Source organism: Carassius auratus, unplaced genomic scaffold, assembly GCF_003368295.1.
Source record: "Carassius auratus strain Wakin unplaced genomic scaffold, ASM336829v1 scaf_tig00024766, whole genome shotgun sequence".
NCBI lineage: Eukaryota > Metazoa > Chordata > Actinopteri > Cypriniformes > Cyprinidae > Carassius > Carassius auratus.
The window spans coordinates 344,304-363,201 of NW_020525372.1; the positions used below are offsets into that span (position 1 = coordinate 344,304).

The following is an 18,898-nucleotide window of genomic DNA, read 5'->3' on the forward strand; positions in this document are numbered from 1 at the left end:
GCCTTTGATCTACAGCACAATGAATCTGAATTACAAATATCCAACAGTATGAGAATAACAAAGAATAAAGTGAAATCAACCCAGAAACGATCGCTCAAAGCTCCAGTAACGGCGCGTTTGAAAATACAATGTGCTGTAGATGTACCGTGCAGATCAGTTATAATGATAGAGTTGAAACAAAGAATTCACAGAAATGTTGCTGAAGACCCAGTTAATGTAAATTTTAAAGTCAGTTCGCTTAGAAATTGTTTTGATGGTCTCGTCTAAGATTGTCTTTTGTATTTGAGGAGTCAACGAAATATTTTTATAGACTTGGTTAAGCAGCATTGACTTCACACAATGCCTTTCTGTAGAGTCTGGCACTAAACTAGTCCATGTATCAATGGATATCGATACTTCAGTCCTTAATTTTTAGGGAAATAAAGCAGTAATAACTTATATGGAATTATAATGTCTGCAATGGCAACAAAGTTCATTGCTTCAATCTGTTTGCATACTCTTATAAAATCCTTTCTGTGAATTCAAGTCATTACATTAACCATCAAATAATGTATTCTTAATATCTCATCCCAAAATGAAAGCTGTCTCAATATCTACCCATTACTTGTCATCATTTTCAAGTTGTTCCAAACCTGTATTTTTTTTTTCTTAACTAAAGAAGAATTTTTGTAGAACTCAATGATAACAACTGTCTAACACAACTGTCAAGGTCCGTAAATGTTTCATGAATAAAAACAGCAGCATACGGGTTTGGAACGACATGACAAGTGAACTATTCCTATATAAAAAAAAATAACAAAATGAAGATTAGTTGTATATGCTGGAATGTGTATTTCAGCTATTTAATATAATTTACTAGTAGTATGTTGAAGTACCCGCTAGCATTTGGCCTGTCCCATTCATCCACACCGAGTCCAAAGTCCGGCAGGATGTTGTTCCTCTGCCGGCTGCTGTTCCCCGGGGAGAGGCTGTCCCGGCTGGGCTTGGCATTCCTCCACTCATGACTGTGGAAACTGTAGCCCGATGCCTGGAAACCTGTTGGAGCTGAAACAAACACACACAAGCAGAGTCCAAAATTAATGTTTTGCTACTTCTACTTAATAAAATGTACAAGCCATAATAATAATATAAAAGTGGTCTGTTTTAGCTCAATTCAGCTAAACCAAAATAGCTAAATTCAAATAATAATAAGGCAAAATTAAATTCAGATAAAATAACTAAATTATTAAATTGAAACAAAACTAATATCTAAAATTAATAGTAATAATAATAACTTTCATAACAGCTAAATTCAACTGAAATAAAATTGCTAAATTTGATTCCACTGAAATAATACTAATATAAGGCTAAATTAAATTTAAAATAGCTGCATGTTTCATTGAAACAAAACTAATAACTACAATAAATAAATATTATTGATGATAATATTAACAATAACACTGATGGGTAGAAAACCAACAATTCAATTGAGAAAAAATAGCTAAATGTTTCAGTTGAAACAAAACTAATAAATTATTATTATTACTATTATTATTAATGAGATTTTAGCTAAATTCAGTTGAACTAAAATATAATTATTACTATAAATAAGTTAACAAAGTGCATTGCTGTTGCTTATGCTGACATTACCAGCCATCTGTCAAGGTCACAGTGTTACTTAGATTTGGCACTTGGCAAGTATTCTTGTACCCTGCACACAACATTAGCCTGCTGATATAGGGGAAAAAATCCAAAAATCAATACAAGTCTGAATGAGACGGACAGAAAAAAAGAAATCTATGCAAAAAGCTGTTCCCCAAAGAGAGAGTGCAGGTATGCATTATGCTGCACTCTCACACAACACTGCCACAGGAACTTCTGGATGCACAGGTTCCCATCATTAATCTGGCTCAAGACTGCTGAAGACTATAGGGAGAGCAGAGGACAACATGCTGACTGTGTTCACACACTCCTCTCCTGCGGGAGCCACAGCATTGTGTTTCATATGCTTTGCTCTGATTCTCCCTCGGTGACCACCACCTAGCACTGCATGGCCTCAGGGTTTTAAGATTCTCCAGTTATTCAATAAGGATTAACTGCTTGTGATTTACCCACCCCTCAGGGCTTGAGAAGGTGGAGGAATCCTCAATTAGACTCTCTCGATAGCTATTTTACTGTTACGTCCCCTTTTCAAGGAAAGAAGTACATTCAGACATTAACATCCCTTTAAACTGTGCATGTGCAGCTGTATGCTACTGATGTTAAAATGTCTAGCTGCATGTCCACTAGGGCTGCACGATGTGTCGTTTAAACATCGATATCGCGATGTACGAATCCACGATAGTCACATCGCGGGATGTGCGATGTATGCTGTCGTAGTTGATCCGTTATCCATTAACCGTATGGGCCACTTGCTCCCCGGCCCTTGACGAATGTGATTTGCGGATTAATTGCACAGCTTAACCATCATAGAGTGAAAGTTTAGTGTTTTTAAGTCCTGTCAGTTTAACAGGGCAGAGAGAGAGAGAGCGCGCTCGAGAGGGAGCGAGAGAGAGCGAGCGAGTGAGCGAGCCACGGCCACACGCTCACCGTCTTCAAACAACACGACCGCTGTCTTGCTCTCTCTCCCTCGCGCATATTAATCAATTGACACAATGGTGTCGATGTTTAAATAATTTAAAATGAGAATGTAATTGTGCGCACCCCATTTTTGTGTAAGAAAAAATTTGATTACATTTCATATCGCAATATATATCGTAGAAAAATTAAATATCGCAATGTCATTTTTTCCCAATATCGTGCAGCCCCAATGTCCACTGATTTTCAGTATAGAATTAAAGGGATAGTTCACCCAAAAATTTAAATTCTGTAATTCATTACTCAACCTCAAGTCGTTCCAAACCTGTAAGACCTTCGTTCATTCTTCATTCGTTCAAATTAAGATATTTTTTATGCATTCTGAGAGCTCTTTGACCCTCCCATAGATAGCAAGGGTACTATTGCGATCAAGGTCTAGAAATGTAGTAAGGACATCAGTAAAATAGTCCATGTGACATCAGTAGCTCAACCATAATTTTAGGAAGCTACAAGAATACTTTTTGTGTGCAAAGAAAACTGAAATAAGGTTCGTGGCCCAAGGTTCATTCCGAGAGAAATATGTTTTACTCGGCAAGAACAAAAATTTGATTGAATATTGCATACAGGTAGACCATTAATCGTATTAGACGTCAGACATATGGTTTCAAGTTCAGAGTCAGCTTTGGCCTTATCTCTGGATGCAGCTGTAACTAGTTGAATCCCATGAGAGCCAATCGTTTGCCAGCAATCTTAAATTTATGCTCTGTCCACATCATCCATAATTTAAGGGGCAGATTGCTGCTCTCTGTGAATGGTTTCCGTATCTCTGCAACCATCTGAGATTCATTTATGTATGGAGCAGCGAGAGAAAGAGGGCAGCGCTGCCTGAGGTGGGAGAGCAGCCATATGAACCTGTTAACATGAGCTGAAAGTGTCCTTCCACCCCATCAGAGCGAGAGACATGGAAAATAACATACAAGACAAAAGGGGTTTTAAAGAGGTGAATGCCAGCAGCACTGGGATGAATTAATCATCACTATAAATTGAAAATGACTGATGACATTGTTATTAATGGAAATTAGGGACACATTTTGCTCACTGATAGACAATAATTTCGATTCAAATGATATTTGTACCTATATTTGCATTTCCAATAGTAAATAGTGCTTGTGTATTCATTATTCTTGTCATTATTAAACAAACAATTTTTTTTTCAATTTAAATTAAATGTAACTTAAATAGCCTAATTATTTAACTGAAGAAACTTGACTAAAGTGTATTTATTAGTAAATTTTATCATTACTGCCAAGCAAACTAAATGTTTTCAATTTAAATTCAACTCAACTAAAATTGCTAAATTAAATTTTCTGTTTAATAATAATAATACATTTATTAAAATAGCTAAATGATTAATTGAAACAAAAATAAAATGAAAAACTAAATTCGTCATTAGTATTATTATTACTATTGCAAACAAAAATAAAAAATATAAGTTGTTTGACAAAATGCATTGTTGCTCTTAAGATTAAAATGGCGAGATCACAGTGTTACTTGCATTTGGCACAAGGCAGAAAATGTACTGTATACATTGAAAAATAATGTATGTATATATATATAATTTCCCTAAAGCATGGCGGAAACTGAAATGATGTACAAAGGAAAATTTGCAGAAAATTGTGGTGAAGAAATATTACACACAAAAAAAGTAACAAAAAATAAAAAGTGTCATTTAAACTTTGAAAATCAATAAACAAACTGTTATTTCAGCAATTATTTTCACTAATATGCATATACATGGGTAAGCATGGAAGTAATGCTTGTATGTATTATTCATAAACGAATAGGAACCTTTTCTCTGAATGAAACATTCAAATGTGTGATGTGCCTACTTGGCATTCACAGAGCAAGTGGTGACTGCCATTATTTTTGACCAGGAGGCCTCGGTGTCAGGAGAGCTGACGGCAATTCAAACACATTACTAAAGAGTTATCCAAATGGCCATGTGTATCCCAGCGCTCATTAGGACTCCTTTTCCACTTAGTAAAATAATGCATTTTTCCATATTAGCCCCAGCACTGTACCACCAGCTGGCCTAATAAAACAAAACGTATCCCACTGCAGATTACTCCAAATAATTACTTGAGTAAATACATATCTGCAGGTCCAGAGAGAATGGAAAACTCAATTAAACCTACATTAGACCTGCTGGGACTCATCCAAACACCCAGGATGCAATGGGTCCAACACTGCTGGTGCTGTAGCTAATGTGAAAGAACAGGTGGTGTAACCATGGTGGCCATGAGGATCCCATACCAGGATAAAAAAGTCATTATTTACTCACTCTCATGTCATTACGTAGATAACAAAAATACCCATAATGGGGTGGAGGGGGGAATTCAGTAGTCATTTTTTTTTTGAGTAAGTTATCATGACAATATTTCCTTCAAGTTAGAATGGGATCATTTCTACTCCAACTTATTAACTAGAAACCAACTTTGACACCTGCTCGTCACTAAAGCCCCTTTCACACTGCCATTCCGGCAAATACAGGGGTAAAGTGTTCCTGCAATTGTTCCCTGGTCGCTAGATTTTGCACTTTCACACTGACAGTGATGACCCGGGATATGTGCGTGCTTTCACACACAACCCTTGAAGATCCCATAACGACACGTGACATCAGCGCGTGACGTGTAATGTACGAGTCGACAACGCTAGGCACGTTATACTTTCACTGAAGCAAGTAAACGATCTCTGCGTCAGCGCGGAAAGTGAGGAACTAACTGATCTCTGCTTCATTACAGTTTGCACATATGTTTTCGTCGCGAACGTTGATCTTCCTTCAAAACAGCCGATAAAAGAGTCGCGCGATAACGCGCATCATCACTTCGACACGGAATTAGATCTGGCTTTTGTTCACACAGCGCTCGTCCCGGGTCGAACCCCACAATGTTACTAGTTCCCCGACCCTGGTTCAATGCGGGAATCAATCCCGGGACGTGGTTGCTTTCACACAGAAGGCGACCCGGCAATGTTCCAGAAATATTGCGGGTCCGACGTGCAGTGTGAAAGGGGCTTTACCATCTCGGAAACATTTTAAAAAAATCCATCTTGTTTGCAGTTAGAAACTGAAATGCCTGCAGGAACGTTCTAAATGGCAGATATAATTTAAACAATGTAATGTCGCTCCAATCAAATTTTTGCCTAGAGGGTACTGAGACGCATTTACTGCGATAAAGTTGATTCAAAACCTGAAAGGTAGAAACACTAATTGCATTTTGTAACAAGTACCAAAACATTTTTAGAACCACACACTCAAATTTACCTTGGGTGCTGAAGGTGGCATCAATGGCAGAGCCATCCCAGGATTCCACAGCGCTGTCCACGCTGGGAATGGTAGTGGAATTGTTGTCCGAGAGTTTACTGAGTTTCTGACCGTCATCTTCCATATCACTCAGATCGTTCAAACGACCCGTTACTGAGGGCTGCTTCGGGCTTGCCACTACAGAAAGAAGGAAAAAAGAAGATGATTGACTCGTATCCCATCTCAGTCAACAGACCAGAGAGATCCAGACTTATTGGATATTAGGCCCACAAATCAGTGCTCATTTGATCTTTAGTCCTTGGATGAGGAACTTTACCTTGTCTACTGTCAGTCTACAGTATATGATAGATGGAGACAAAACTAATCAGACCTTAGGCTTTAATGACTCACGGCTAGGCAGCTTTATTGCTTTTTAGCGCTACAAAGATACAGTACAGTTCTCTGGGAGTTAAAGCTGCAGTAGGGAACTTTTGACACTCTTATCGGTTAATAAACAGAACTGCTTGCGTCTTGCAGAAGAACATTGTAGCCGGAACTACTTCTCTCTGTTTATGTCTATGAAGAATCACAAAGGTACTGGGTTACTCCGCCGCGGTACCCCCGAAGCAATCTAAAATAGTCCGAATATAAACACTTATTATAGGTGCACCCTAGAGATTCAGGACAAGCTAAAAACACGGTTTGGAAAATTGATTCATGGTGTACTCACTTATTATGTTCATTTTTCTACATTTTGAACACAAACAAAGTTACGGACCGCAGCTCTGATTGGTTGTTTCTTAACGGGAGCGCATGACTTTCTGCAAATGGCAATAGGACCACTGGGAGGAGCCAGAGGAGCTTGATTTTTTTCACAGATTATCTGTCTCATATTCTACTGTCAGGACATAATGACAGGTTTAACAAATATGTAAAAAATATATTTTTACAAAAGTTCCCTACTGCAGCTTTAATGGGTGTGAGAAAGCGTGACAGATAACAGAACAGTGAAAGAACGTGCCAATCAGAAGTCTGGGAAATATGGTAAGACAAATAATGTTTAAAAAAATAGTAAATAATTCAAATGAGAAAATAGAATTTTTAAGTAACCCCCCAAAAAATTTAAATGATAATAACTTTTCCCTTCACTGTAAATAAATAAATAAAAAATATAAAAAAAAAATACATAAAATTAAGTAATACAATTTTATTAAATTGTGTTTTTTGCGATGTGATTCAATATACAGGCACCATTTATGCATTTGTACACAAAATTAACTTGAAGTATTTGAGCATAAACCATTAAGCCTTTAGCTTGGAAGTTTTTATGAGAATTAAGTTCAGACTTATGACCTGTAGTATACAAATAAAAAGCCATTGGGCTGTAAGTGTGCGTGTCGGCACTCACATTCTCCCTGCTTCTTGATCTTCAGTATGACAGACTCCCCTGCCATCTGAAGCAGGTGGATGGCCTCACTGAGAGGTTTGCCCTTCAGACTGTTGCTGTTAATGGCCAGGATGCGATCACCAATGTGGATGGCACCGGTCCTGTGGACACAAGAGCACACCAACTCGCTCTGAAAGGGCAAAAGCCTTTTTGTTTTTAATTCCATTTCCTTTTTTTGTTGCCGTTGAAAACATGATTTCATTCAAATGAACTATGGCTGTTGATAGATTAAAATACTTAATTGCAATTAATCTCTTATTTTGCCTCCAGGTAATTTATTAAAATATTCCCTCCTTTCTGAGTATTTTATATAAAAAAAAGATTGTTATATATTTGTATAGCTTGTATATATTTCTAAAGAGATATACAAGATATATACATCTTAAATATTTCTCAACTGCTGACAGGCTTGAAGACTGATAGAACGTACCTCTCGGCCAAGCCACCTTTAGTGAGGCTAGAGATGATGATGGGGTCGAAGGGCTCCTCGGTGCCCGAGATAGTGATGCCCAGCGGCCCGCCGTAGCGTTTCAGCTCCACCGTGTAAATGATGGCACCAGAGCTCTCCTGCTCGTCTGCAACACAGGCCAACAGCACACGGGCGTCCCTATCAACACTGCCATCACGTAGGATACCTCACAGAGGGGCAGAGAGCAGAGCGAAGACACCCCTCACAACACCGGTCAGAGAGAGGAGGTAAGGAGAGGAGGGATGGAAGGAGGATGGAGAAGTATTGACCAGAAAATAAAAGATTCGTGGAGAGAAAACATGAAGGAAAAGGAACCGAAGGAAAAAAATAGAAATGGGATAAAAATACTAGAGATGTCAATTTAATGCACAACTGACCATTCACCAAGTACTGCCTTTAAAAAAAAAAAGAAAATTACTGACCAGTCCTACAATAACATCTACCTTAGCATGTCATCTGCCATTTTTTTTAAGAGGTTTTGAATCATTTATATATAGATGTATAACAGAAATGATTTGAATCACATTTATAAATATTTGCTGAAGATATATATATAAATAAAATCATAAATTATAATTTTATAATATGGAATAAATACTGCAATTTAATGTATCAGTACACACAGAATTGATACAGTATATTTTAATCACAAATATTTTCTGAAGATAATTTATAATTACAAAATATATAATATAATTTAGGATTACAAAATCTAAATTTTGATAGATATATTATTATAAATTGTTATTATAAATATGTAATTACATATTAATAACAACTTACAATCATATCTAAAAATTCATTATTTTTTTGTTTGAATCAGATTAGTCACATTTTTTAAACACATCATGTAATTAATTTGACTAAAATTTGATATAATTGATCGACAACCCTAAAAAAACATAACCAGAATAAAAGTAAAAGAGAGAAACAATCTATTGTTCTCACAAAAAAAAAAAAAAAACCTAGAGAGTAATGGAAAGCGAAAAAAAAAAGAAAAAAAAGTGGGAAAGGCCAAAAAATTTAAAAGCAAAAATGAGAAATGGAAAATACAAGGGGATTGGCAAAATATTCAAATTCATAATAATAATAATAATAAAAAAGGATATTGGCTCCTTGATCCATAAAAAAAAATGGATACTGCACCTACCTCTACATAAAATACACGTTATCATGTAGAAGGAGAACTAAACTCCATATCCTCGACCCACAATGCACTTCAAAAGACTAAATGTCTCATGTCAGACATTTCATTTTGCCCAGAGTGCCTTAGTGCATTCAAGCTGTAGATTGTATCAGTATATGTGTCCTCAGGGGATTCTCGTGCTAGTTGCTTTACCAGCTGAGTTACAGGAAATCATAATGTAAATTAATTATAAGACTGAACTCATTTTGCATGCACTCAGCAAACAGATGTGGCTACAGCAACAGAGAAATCCACTTTAAAGTGTTTTATAAAATATTTGTGGCACTGATTCATAATGCTCAACATCAATTAAAGGGGTCATATGATGCGATTTAATTTTTTTCCTTTCTCTTTGGAGTGTTACAAGCTCTTGGTGCCTGAAAAAAATCTGTTAAGTTGCAAAGACTAAAATCTCAAATCCCCCCAAAACAACTCGTTCTAACACGCCCCCTCATGTCTATGTCACTATTTGGAAATATTCGCTTAATGCCCCCCAAATGTTCACGTAAAGAAAGAAGCCATAGTTCAAGTAACCGCAGTTAGTTTTGAAGCAGCCATTTCAGGGAGATGCTGTGTGTATCTAGGCAAAGCAAAAACACTTTATTTGGCCTTCAGAAAGTAGATGCAGTTAAGAATCTTTAAGATTACTTTCAACAGAACAGCAACGCATTGGACGACCGTTTCGTGAACCTAGGAGAGGAGGTCATTCTGACTTTGCTACGACAATCTGGTGCTTCTGATTCAGCTACTATAAGTATGTTTTGTTACTAGTTAGAAGTATTGGCCATTGAGTATTGACTGTTTGAAATTTGAAATTTATCCCCCCCTCAAAGTGATAAGTGCTACTACACTAGTGGCGAGACAGATCACAAAACTTATCATGGATCCGTGGTTTGATTAAAGTCAATTTTATTTTCAAATGTGCTACTTTGGCTGGCTCTGGTATAGCTGACACTGCACTTAGCCTCTCTGTATTCACCACTCTGCAGACTTGCTCAATGTCTGCTCAAATCTGATTGGTTACACCTCACGAGTAATAGCCTATCAACACTTTGCGAGACGGTTGAAGCCGGGTTGTGGAGTTGCTAACTTGGCGACTTTGTCGCTAGATTTAGCGACTTTTTTCCAAAAAAGCGACTAGTGACAAATCTTGCGACTTTTTGGGCAATCATTATTTAGTCTCTGAAACTCTCTGGTTCTGCCGCACGAGCGCGAGGTCTCTCTTTCCCAGCGTGAGCCTCTCTCTCTGCATCTGCTGTGTTCAGCAAGCGCAAAGAGCAGCAGCACTTTCAGTTACTTACGTCATAAATATGCTAATTAGTGCATGACATCTAGTTCATGTTCTCATGATTTATTTTTATGAATTAAAATGTTTCAAAACACCCCCCCCGTCTGTTTTTTTCACAAATCGCACCCTGGTTTTATGTGTTGTGTGTGTGCGCATGCTCTTGTTTTTGACATATCAGGACACATCTCTATAATGACATGGGTATGACACGTATTACAAGGAGAGTGTGACTTATGAGGACATAACTCATGTCCCCATTTTTCAAAACGCTTATAAATCATACAGAATGAGTTTTTTTGAGAAAGTAAAAATGCACAAAGTCTCCTGTTAGGGTTAGTGTTGGTGAAGGCCCATAGAATACAGTACAGTATTTGTACAGTATAAAAACCATTACGGCTATGGGATGTCCCCACTTTTCACAAAAACAAACATGTGTGCGTGCAGGTGTGTTTGAGAGAGAGAGAGAGAGAGAGAGAAAGAGAGAGGAAGCACAGTGTAGTCCGCTTTCTTAACCGTCCGTGGCTTGTGTACTGCAAACACATATGAGCTTCATCACTGTGTCTGTCTACATTTATTTAGAAAGATGAAGTTAGCGATTAAGGAAATGGGCATTACATTCCCAACGTTTGCTTGTGGAGTTCGGCCAATCACAATGCACGGGGTAAGGTGGCCAATCAGAGCAGACTGCGTTTGTCGGAAGGATGGGCTTTGTAGAAGACACGATTGAGAGAGGCAGGGCATAGAGGACCTACAATAATATACAGTATTTAAAAAATAATTTGTTTTTTGAACATTAAAGCATGTCAACCTATTCTGTTACAGCAAATACACAAAATAACTATCTTTAAAAAAGGATCATATAATCCCTTTAAGAGGTCAACCTGCCCATTTTGACATGGCTACGCCAAGAAGGAAATGTGCTAAAGAGAAAGTGAAAAAAATTGAGGAAAACTTGCAGATCCTCAGGGCAAATCATTGTCATTTCCCACCCGCAATCCACATACCAATGAAGCGTTGATATCCGTCAGATCACAGCAGCTCTAACTGCATTGATTTGTGTGTGTGTGTGTATATGCTGGGGGTCTGGGGATGTTCGTTAACACGAGTTTGGCTCATTACGCTTTAGTTTTTTTGGTGCTGGACTAATGGAGAGATGGGAGGGAAATTACCCCCACTTAACACGCCAGTCAGCACGGCCTCTCTCAGACTGATGATTTGTTGTCAAAGCTCTAAAAAAGGGCTTGTAAAAAATGAATGTCGACCTTAATGTTCCCAGCGAGAAAGATCTAAACGAGCCTCTGGCTTTGGATGTGAGGAACTGAAACACATAAGGTGCCATTTCACGAACACAATGGATGTCCTGGATGAAATATGAATGCCAAATGAAAGTGATTTGCAGTTCTGCTTTGTAGTATGAGTATAATGCCTCTGTAGCAAAGAATTGTGGGTAGATGCTTTGGAGAAAGCTGGATAAGGGCTCCAAGGGTTTCTAATCAGATAATTGAACCAAATGATCATTAAATTGGATAAATTAAACCTAATTTTCTTCTATGAGCACAATGCGAATAGTATTAAGGATGAATTGTGAGGTTGCAGGAGCAAGGGGAGTTGTGTATGTTGTTGAAGCCCAGAAGAAGCGAAGATCTGTGACATTTCCTGTAGCAGAGCCTCTTCAAATCCTCAACATGGGCTACCTCAGAGTAAAACAGAAGCTAGCTATATTTAAGAAAGTCATTTGGGTCTGAAACAACAAAAGATAGATTTTTTTACTGAATTATCTTTGGAAAACGAAGGATGTCAGCAAGGAACATCAAAATTGAATCTGCTAAAAACATTATCAAGCAGTAACTAAGCACTGAGGATGGGCGATATATCAGATTGGTCCAATATATTCATAATTTTGTAGGTGAAATAAAATCTATGATTAATTTATTTTGTTAACTTTTTAACTTATTTTTGTTTAAATTTCAGCTCAACTTGACATCTGTTTTCGCCACATTTTATTTTGGTTCACCATACTTGTGTAACTACTCATCTACGCAACAGTCTTTAAATGGGGAAAACATGGAAGTGTTTGGTAGCTTCTAAATTCATCCCTATTTGGATCTTAAAGGGGCGGTCACACTGCACTTTTCATTACATTGACTTCCATTCATACACATGCGAATGCGTCAGACCAGAAACACAAGCTCATGCAAGAAATTTAGCATTTTGCTGAGTTCCAAAGTTCAAGTTCGGTGAACTCTGACCTGCGAATTCGCATCACGTGAAGTCCAGTAGAAGATCGTTATGTCACTCAGTGATCTCTCTGTACAGAAATTCAAAAATGAAGGAACCGCTAATTTTAGCTGTAGCGCAGCATCCTATTTTATATAATACATCTTTAAAAGATTATAAAAATAGAATAAAGAAGCTACATGGTTTGCAGTGTCATTGGAAACAGGAACATATGGTACATTTGAATGCAGACACATTTTATAATTTTTTATTGCTTAGTGTGTATATATTTATATATATATATAGAGAGAGAGATGCTTTCAACGCCGTCGCAAAAGACACAGTACAAGCACATCGGAATCCATGTTGTGATAACTGAGGGGAAACCTTGGTGCCTGATGTTATATCCTGCTCCAACCCATATTCGCAGTGGCGTCCAAAAAAATTTAGCGCGTTGAAAGTCTAGTGAGACCGCCCCATAAGGAATGAGTGGTGCTAAGCTAAACGCTAACATAGTGGCGCCGCACGCTACAGTGATTAAGTGCACGCACTGAAACAGGAGAGATAGGTATCAACTCGTCTAAGTTGAAGGAAGAACATAAATATGGAAAATGGTAGCTTTTTCTTTTGAGGGACTCATAGCTAATAATGCTGCTATGTTTTTTCTCATCTCGTCCTTTTTCTGTCCTTGTCATATCTTTAAAACCAGATTAGAGTAAGCTAATCAGTCAGGTTTTAATAGCTCATTCTTTATCTTGATCCTGGCAAACAAACGTTTGTGTTAGAAGTCTTTGCTGAGATCTTCTATCCTCGCATGGGGTTTTTTAGTGTACATTTGAATCCGTGTGGGGATTGTAGTTGCAGAGGCTCAGAGGTACCTGAGTTGTCCTCGTCCTTGCGGATCTTGAGTTTAACCAGGTCTTCGCACTGCTGCAGGATTTGAACGGCGTCCTCCATGGAGCAGCTATCCAGACGGATGTTGTCTATTGCCAGAAGCTTATCCCCCAGCTCCAGGGTGCCCGTCCTTTGAATGAGAACAAGAAAAAACAGTTACAAGCACAAATGTTTCTGATTTTTTAAACTAATACTTCCTCAGCCATGCAGTACATCTCCATTTCATCTTGTGATATTTCTACAAAAGGTTATTTTCTCCCTGTAAATGCAGAGACATTTACACATGTATTCTGAGCTCACATTCTGCAAGAAAACACATCCATTATTTAGAGTATTGACCATGGGACACAGTAAAGAGCAGCCAGAGGGGCTGACATAGATCCGATGCAAAAAACACAATTTTAGCATATTTTTATCATATTGCCCATAATTGTGTGTCGTTCTATACTCAGATTAGACACTGAGATGTAATCCTGCCTGAATTCACAATTATTCCACCACTTCTTCATATTAAATGGCTCACTTATTTTTAGGCTCTTTTAATAGAGCTGAAATGGAGGAGAGCAAGATGTGAAAGATTGCAACAGCCAAGGCCGTCTAACATGAGGAATACAAAGACAGACAGACACGTGTTTAACCACTTCACGGTGTACACAGCGGTTCATAACCCAATTCGCTCTCTCCTCCTCGCATAATTATCAGGTAAACATATGTTCTATTATGTAAAAGCATGGGAAATTAGAGTATATGTGCTGAAAGAGGTAATTATACTGGTATACAGCCTCCCCAACAATCGCTGTGGATCATTTTTTCCCCAGCTTTGTTAGCCTCACAATATTGCTAACCATTTTAACAAATAAATGGAGATTTCCTTGAAATAAATAAATAAAATCTTACCAACCTGAAATGTTATACTGTACTCTCGAGCTATGAGTGAAAGGTTGTAAAAAACAACAACAACAAAAAAAACTAAGCTAGTCAGTACAACTAGATGACATTTTATTGCAAACAGCCCCGCATAGACCTCACAATCAACAACTATGCAGTCAAACAGCACTCAACACCTTTCCTCAGGGCAGCCGCAGAGATTTGTGTCTATACGGAGGGTTACACATTCTCTCAGCCGCACTCAATCAGAAGCCTTCCTCTGTAGCCTGGAGAAAATTAGCATTTATATGCATAATTATGCTTTCGCAGGTCGAATGCAGATAGCATACGCTCGTAGTCATGCTCAATTCTGTGTGAAGATGTCATTACATTAGCCATTTGGGTCTATTTGAAGCTATTTAAGGCATGGGTGAAGGGCGGATTTGGATGAGAGTTTAGAAATACAGTGCCGACGTGCACCAAAACTGAAGTTTTAGCAGCCATTATCCTAGTCTTCAGTGTCACATGATCCTTCCGAAATCATTCTAATATGCTGTTTTGGTGTTTATTTTTTTCTTATGAATGTTGAAAGTTAATAAAAGTATCCGTTTCTTAAAAAAAAAAACGTACTGACTCCAAACTTTTGAAGTGTATAGTGTATACCATGCAAAATACAAAAATAAATGATGCGAGGCAACTCAAGGCAAAAACAATTACGTTCAAAACTTTTCAACTATCTTTTATTTTTTTAAGTTGTGCTGAATAAAAAAGATCGAAAGATGTGTTTTTAAAGCGTGTTTTGTTGAGTGAAATATTGTGCACTCGGGTAGAAAACGTAATCCATCCATCATGTATTTTTTGTTTAATATAGCAAAGCGAGAGATGCTTGTGGGTGTAGCTGTGTTAGATGCTCTATGAGTTATTATGCAGGAGATTAGCGTTTCTATAGAATTTAAGAGTACATTTTAAAGGAGATATGGTGCAAGACAATGATGCGAGGCAGTACCTGTGCGCCACGCTGCCTTTTTTTATGTCAGAGATGATGAGTGCATCTCCAGGCTTCCTACTGGAAGGAGCTGTGAAGAGAGAAGAGAACAATCAAACTTTTTTAATTGCAAATCTCACTCATTTTCTGTAGGCAACACTGCTGATTATCTAACTCGGAGTCATTCTTAGTTAACAACTTAGAAGTTTTTAAAGGTACAATACTTTCTTGAGGTTCCGCCTTGGTGACAAAAGTGTCTTTAATGTTGGAGAGAGAAAATCTGATGACTCGACAGGAGCTTTGTATCAACTTGTAGTGCCTCTTCGCATGGTTGGTGGAGGACTAGCTGCTTTTGGTAGCGTGAACAAGTACTTGTCAGTCCAGACAAGTCAGAACTGATGGTTTTGTTGTCTATTTTACATTTTCCCAGCTCGGAGAATGACATGATACCACTGCAAAAGATGCCACTCTCATTGACTGACAACGGAGATAAACAATTTCCACAGTGCTGACTGGAAATAATAGTACATATATAAAAATGACAATTTAACCATAAAGGAAGCACTCTGAACCAGCCTGAATGGTTTACTTGCCTTAGTGCTTTTAAAACCCATATAAAACCAGCCAACAGTCCAGCCTGACAAGTTAAGACCAACAAATAAGCTTAAGCTTTGGGTTAATCCATTTTATTTATATATATTTTTTCCCACCAGGGAAGTCGAGGATAGTTGTTCTCGAATTTTTGAGTCTTAAGCCCCCCATCGTCCAACACAACATTGAAAGATCCCCTATATATTGTACTGTAATCTTTTCTCTCTTGTATATCTGCTCTAATCAAGAAGAAACTGCTAGTTTTTAAACCTTTTATTAAGAGAACATGGTTAAGCTGTTGATATATTAAATGAATTAACCATGATTTAACTATTTTGTGAATGCAGATGTTTCAGGATCTGTATGTTCTTCAATAAAAACAAAAGTTATATAATATTACATAATAGTAAAAACCGCTCTATATTATTATAAATTAATAAATATATAGCCTAAAGAAATTGCTGCCAGCTCTCTAGGATTTGGAAGAGAGCCATTACGTCAGTGTGAAATAGACCTTTTTAGCAGCTCTAGTTGTATTCTGGTGCACAGGGGACAGATGTGAGTGCATAATCACATGTCATATGGTCGCTAAACCATCAGGATCATCTGGAGATGTGATATTAAACTTCTTGAGTGACGAGCCAGAGCATTTTTCTCTTCGTAAGAGCTCAGGGTGATTCATGTTCACTTAATGCATCACGTACAGATTGGAAGGTCATGTCTTTTTCACTTTGAATAAGAAAAATAATCTCTTTTGTTAATCCTGCTCACTTTTCTACCTAATATGCCTTCCAGATGGTGCTACAGCTTAATCATCATCAATTCTGATACTATGTGCAGGCTGCCAGTGATGGGGACTTGTCCTATGCTGCCCTGTGGGGGTCTGTTCTTTAAGCTCTACGCATTGAGATGCAGAGCATGTGTCCATGTTGGACAGATGGTTTCAGAGGTTTTCTGTGCTGGGTTGTTACAGTTCGAGAACAACCCTGCAAGCTCCAATTGACAGAGCACTTTGGTAACTTGAGAACTTGATTAATATGATGGAATATCTCAAAGCCTATACAATAAATAAATTAAAAAACAACAATATAAAATTTTTTTTTTCTTGTAAAATACAAAATGTGTAAATTTTATGTAAATATATGTAAATATATGTATATATATATATATATATATATATATATATATATATATATATATATATATATATATATATATATAGAGAGAGAGAGAGAGAGAGAGAGAGAGCGAGAGAGAGAGAGAATGATCTCTTAAAAAAAATATTTTCAACAAAGATTAAAAATATAATGCATTTGAAATATGCAATCATAATAAAATTGGAAAATTTATCATAAAAAATGCATATTTTAACAAAGGAATATATCTTAAGGGGGGGGGGGGGTGAAATGCTCGTTTTCACTCAATATCCTGTTAATCTTGAGTACCTATAGAGTAGTACTGCATCCTTCATAACTCCAAAAAGTCTTTAGTTTTATTATATTCATAAGAGAAAGATAGTCTGTACTGATTTTTCCCGGAAAAACACGACCGGCTGGAGGCGTGACGTGTGGGCGGAGCTAAAGAATCATGAGCGCCAGTAGGCTTTTGTTGAGAGCATTTGGAAGCTGTGACACCGTGAGGACAAAACCAACCAAAACAAACCATGGCTAACATTCAGATTCAGCCGTTTATTTATGATCCAGAATCAGATCCCGAGGCTGAAACTGAACGAGAGCAGCAGCAGCAACGACTCGCTCCGAGCGGGGCTCGAACCCGGGTCTCGGCATGGGAGGGGACGCACTAACAAGAAGGCAGAGATATTTGAAGCAGTTTTACTCACCGCCTGCGGTTCCAACACACGATCGTAGCCCTTTTTCGTTGGGATTGCATCATCCTTAAGAAATAAACGATGTGCAAATCCGGCGTCAAACTGGGCCTTGTTTGTAAAACAAGCATCTTCGAAATGCAGGGAACAAACACAAACACTTGCACAACTCCGTTGATGCTCTTTAAAAATAAACTCCATCCATAGGTCCCTTAATGCTGTTTTTTTTGGTAATCTGTGCAGGGTTGTCTTGCCCTGGCAACTAAAAATACACTTCTTTTGTGACATTTCACGACGCTCTCGCTCTGATCAGTGAACGTCTGTTGTGCTCTCAGTGCTGTGCTATACGGGAGCGCGCGCTCTTCCGGGAGAAGTGCCCTCAGGACCCATATAAGGAAATTCCGCTCCATCTAACGTCACAGAGCCATACTCGAAAAAAACTGTCCGAAACTTGTGACAAACCGGAGTATTTTTGGAACAGAAATACTCCTTCAAACGTACAACTTAATTTTTGAAACTTTGTCCATGTTTAGCATGGGAAACCAACTCTTTAAAAGTGTAAAAAACTCAGTATGCATGAAATAGCATTTCACCCCCCCTTTAAAGTGTGACTGTGTATAGTATGGTGTGAAAAAACATCTCTAATGCCTTTAACATGCCTCTTTATTCAGCTAATATGACCTGAAAGACCCAAATTAGAGCTACTTTATTTCCACATTCAAATTAGAAAGCAAGTCAGAGAGGTTTGTCTGTCAAAAGAGAAAATGAAGGATGTCTCCATGGAGAAAGGTCAAAGATTCAATCTCGATGGTAGGGACTATAGCACTAGCAGTTTAAAAGAGGAAAGAAATTGCTTTAAGGATGTCGATCAGAATGAGCTAGGTTTGAACAAGCTAGCTGAGAGAAAATGGTCAGTAATACAGTTCCTGTGATGTATCTGACAATTCAATCTCCAAATGTTAGTGAGTTCTCGGACCAAAGAAATAATCATGTTTTCTGCTCCGCTCAAAGAGAGCGCATGTCCGCTGACCTTAAAGGCACCTCAACATATGCTGCAGTACAGCGCTGTGATGTCACCTTCAGATGAAGCACATCAAAGCACATCCTTTCAACTCCATGAAGCTCTAATGAATTTTACAGCAAGCATCCAGAGCAACAACAAAAAAAGACTTCTCACATAAACAGACACTCAGCTTGATAGTATATTTTGGAAATCAAGCAACAAGATGATTCTTATTTGTCAGACAGGCTACATTATGACATTCGGAATGG

General features: G+C 37.8%; 1 protein-coding gene across 5 annotated transcripts in view; it reads right to left on the minus strand.

Moving 5' to 3' along the window:
- Positions 1 to 18,898, minus strand: part of LOC113078225 (glutamate receptor-interacting protein 1-like) — a 135,672-nt gene that overhangs the window by 8,963 nt on the left and 107,811 nt on the right. For 3 of the 5 annotated variants that reach the window (XM_026250537.1, XM_026250536.1, XM_026250535.1), the window contains exons 15-20: positions 15,232 to 15,301; positions 13,343 to 13,488; positions 7,735 to 7,939; positions 7,266 to 7,405; positions 5,879 to 6,055; positions 876 to 1,044 (exon numbers count right to left, since the gene is read on the minus strand). In XM_026250537.1, coding sequence (XP_026106322.1) covers positions 876 to 1,044; positions 5,879 to 6,055; positions 7,266 to 7,405; positions 7,735 to 7,939; positions 13,343 to 13,488; positions 15,232 to 15,301 — 907 coding nt within the window. The remainder of the gene's footprint in view (positions 1 to 875; positions 1,045 to 5,878; positions 6,056 to 7,265; positions 7,406 to 7,734; positions 7,940 to 13,342; positions 13,489 to 15,231; positions 15,302 to 18,898) is intronic. The other 2 variants (XM_026250538.1, XM_026250540.1) reach the window with 1 other exon arrangement.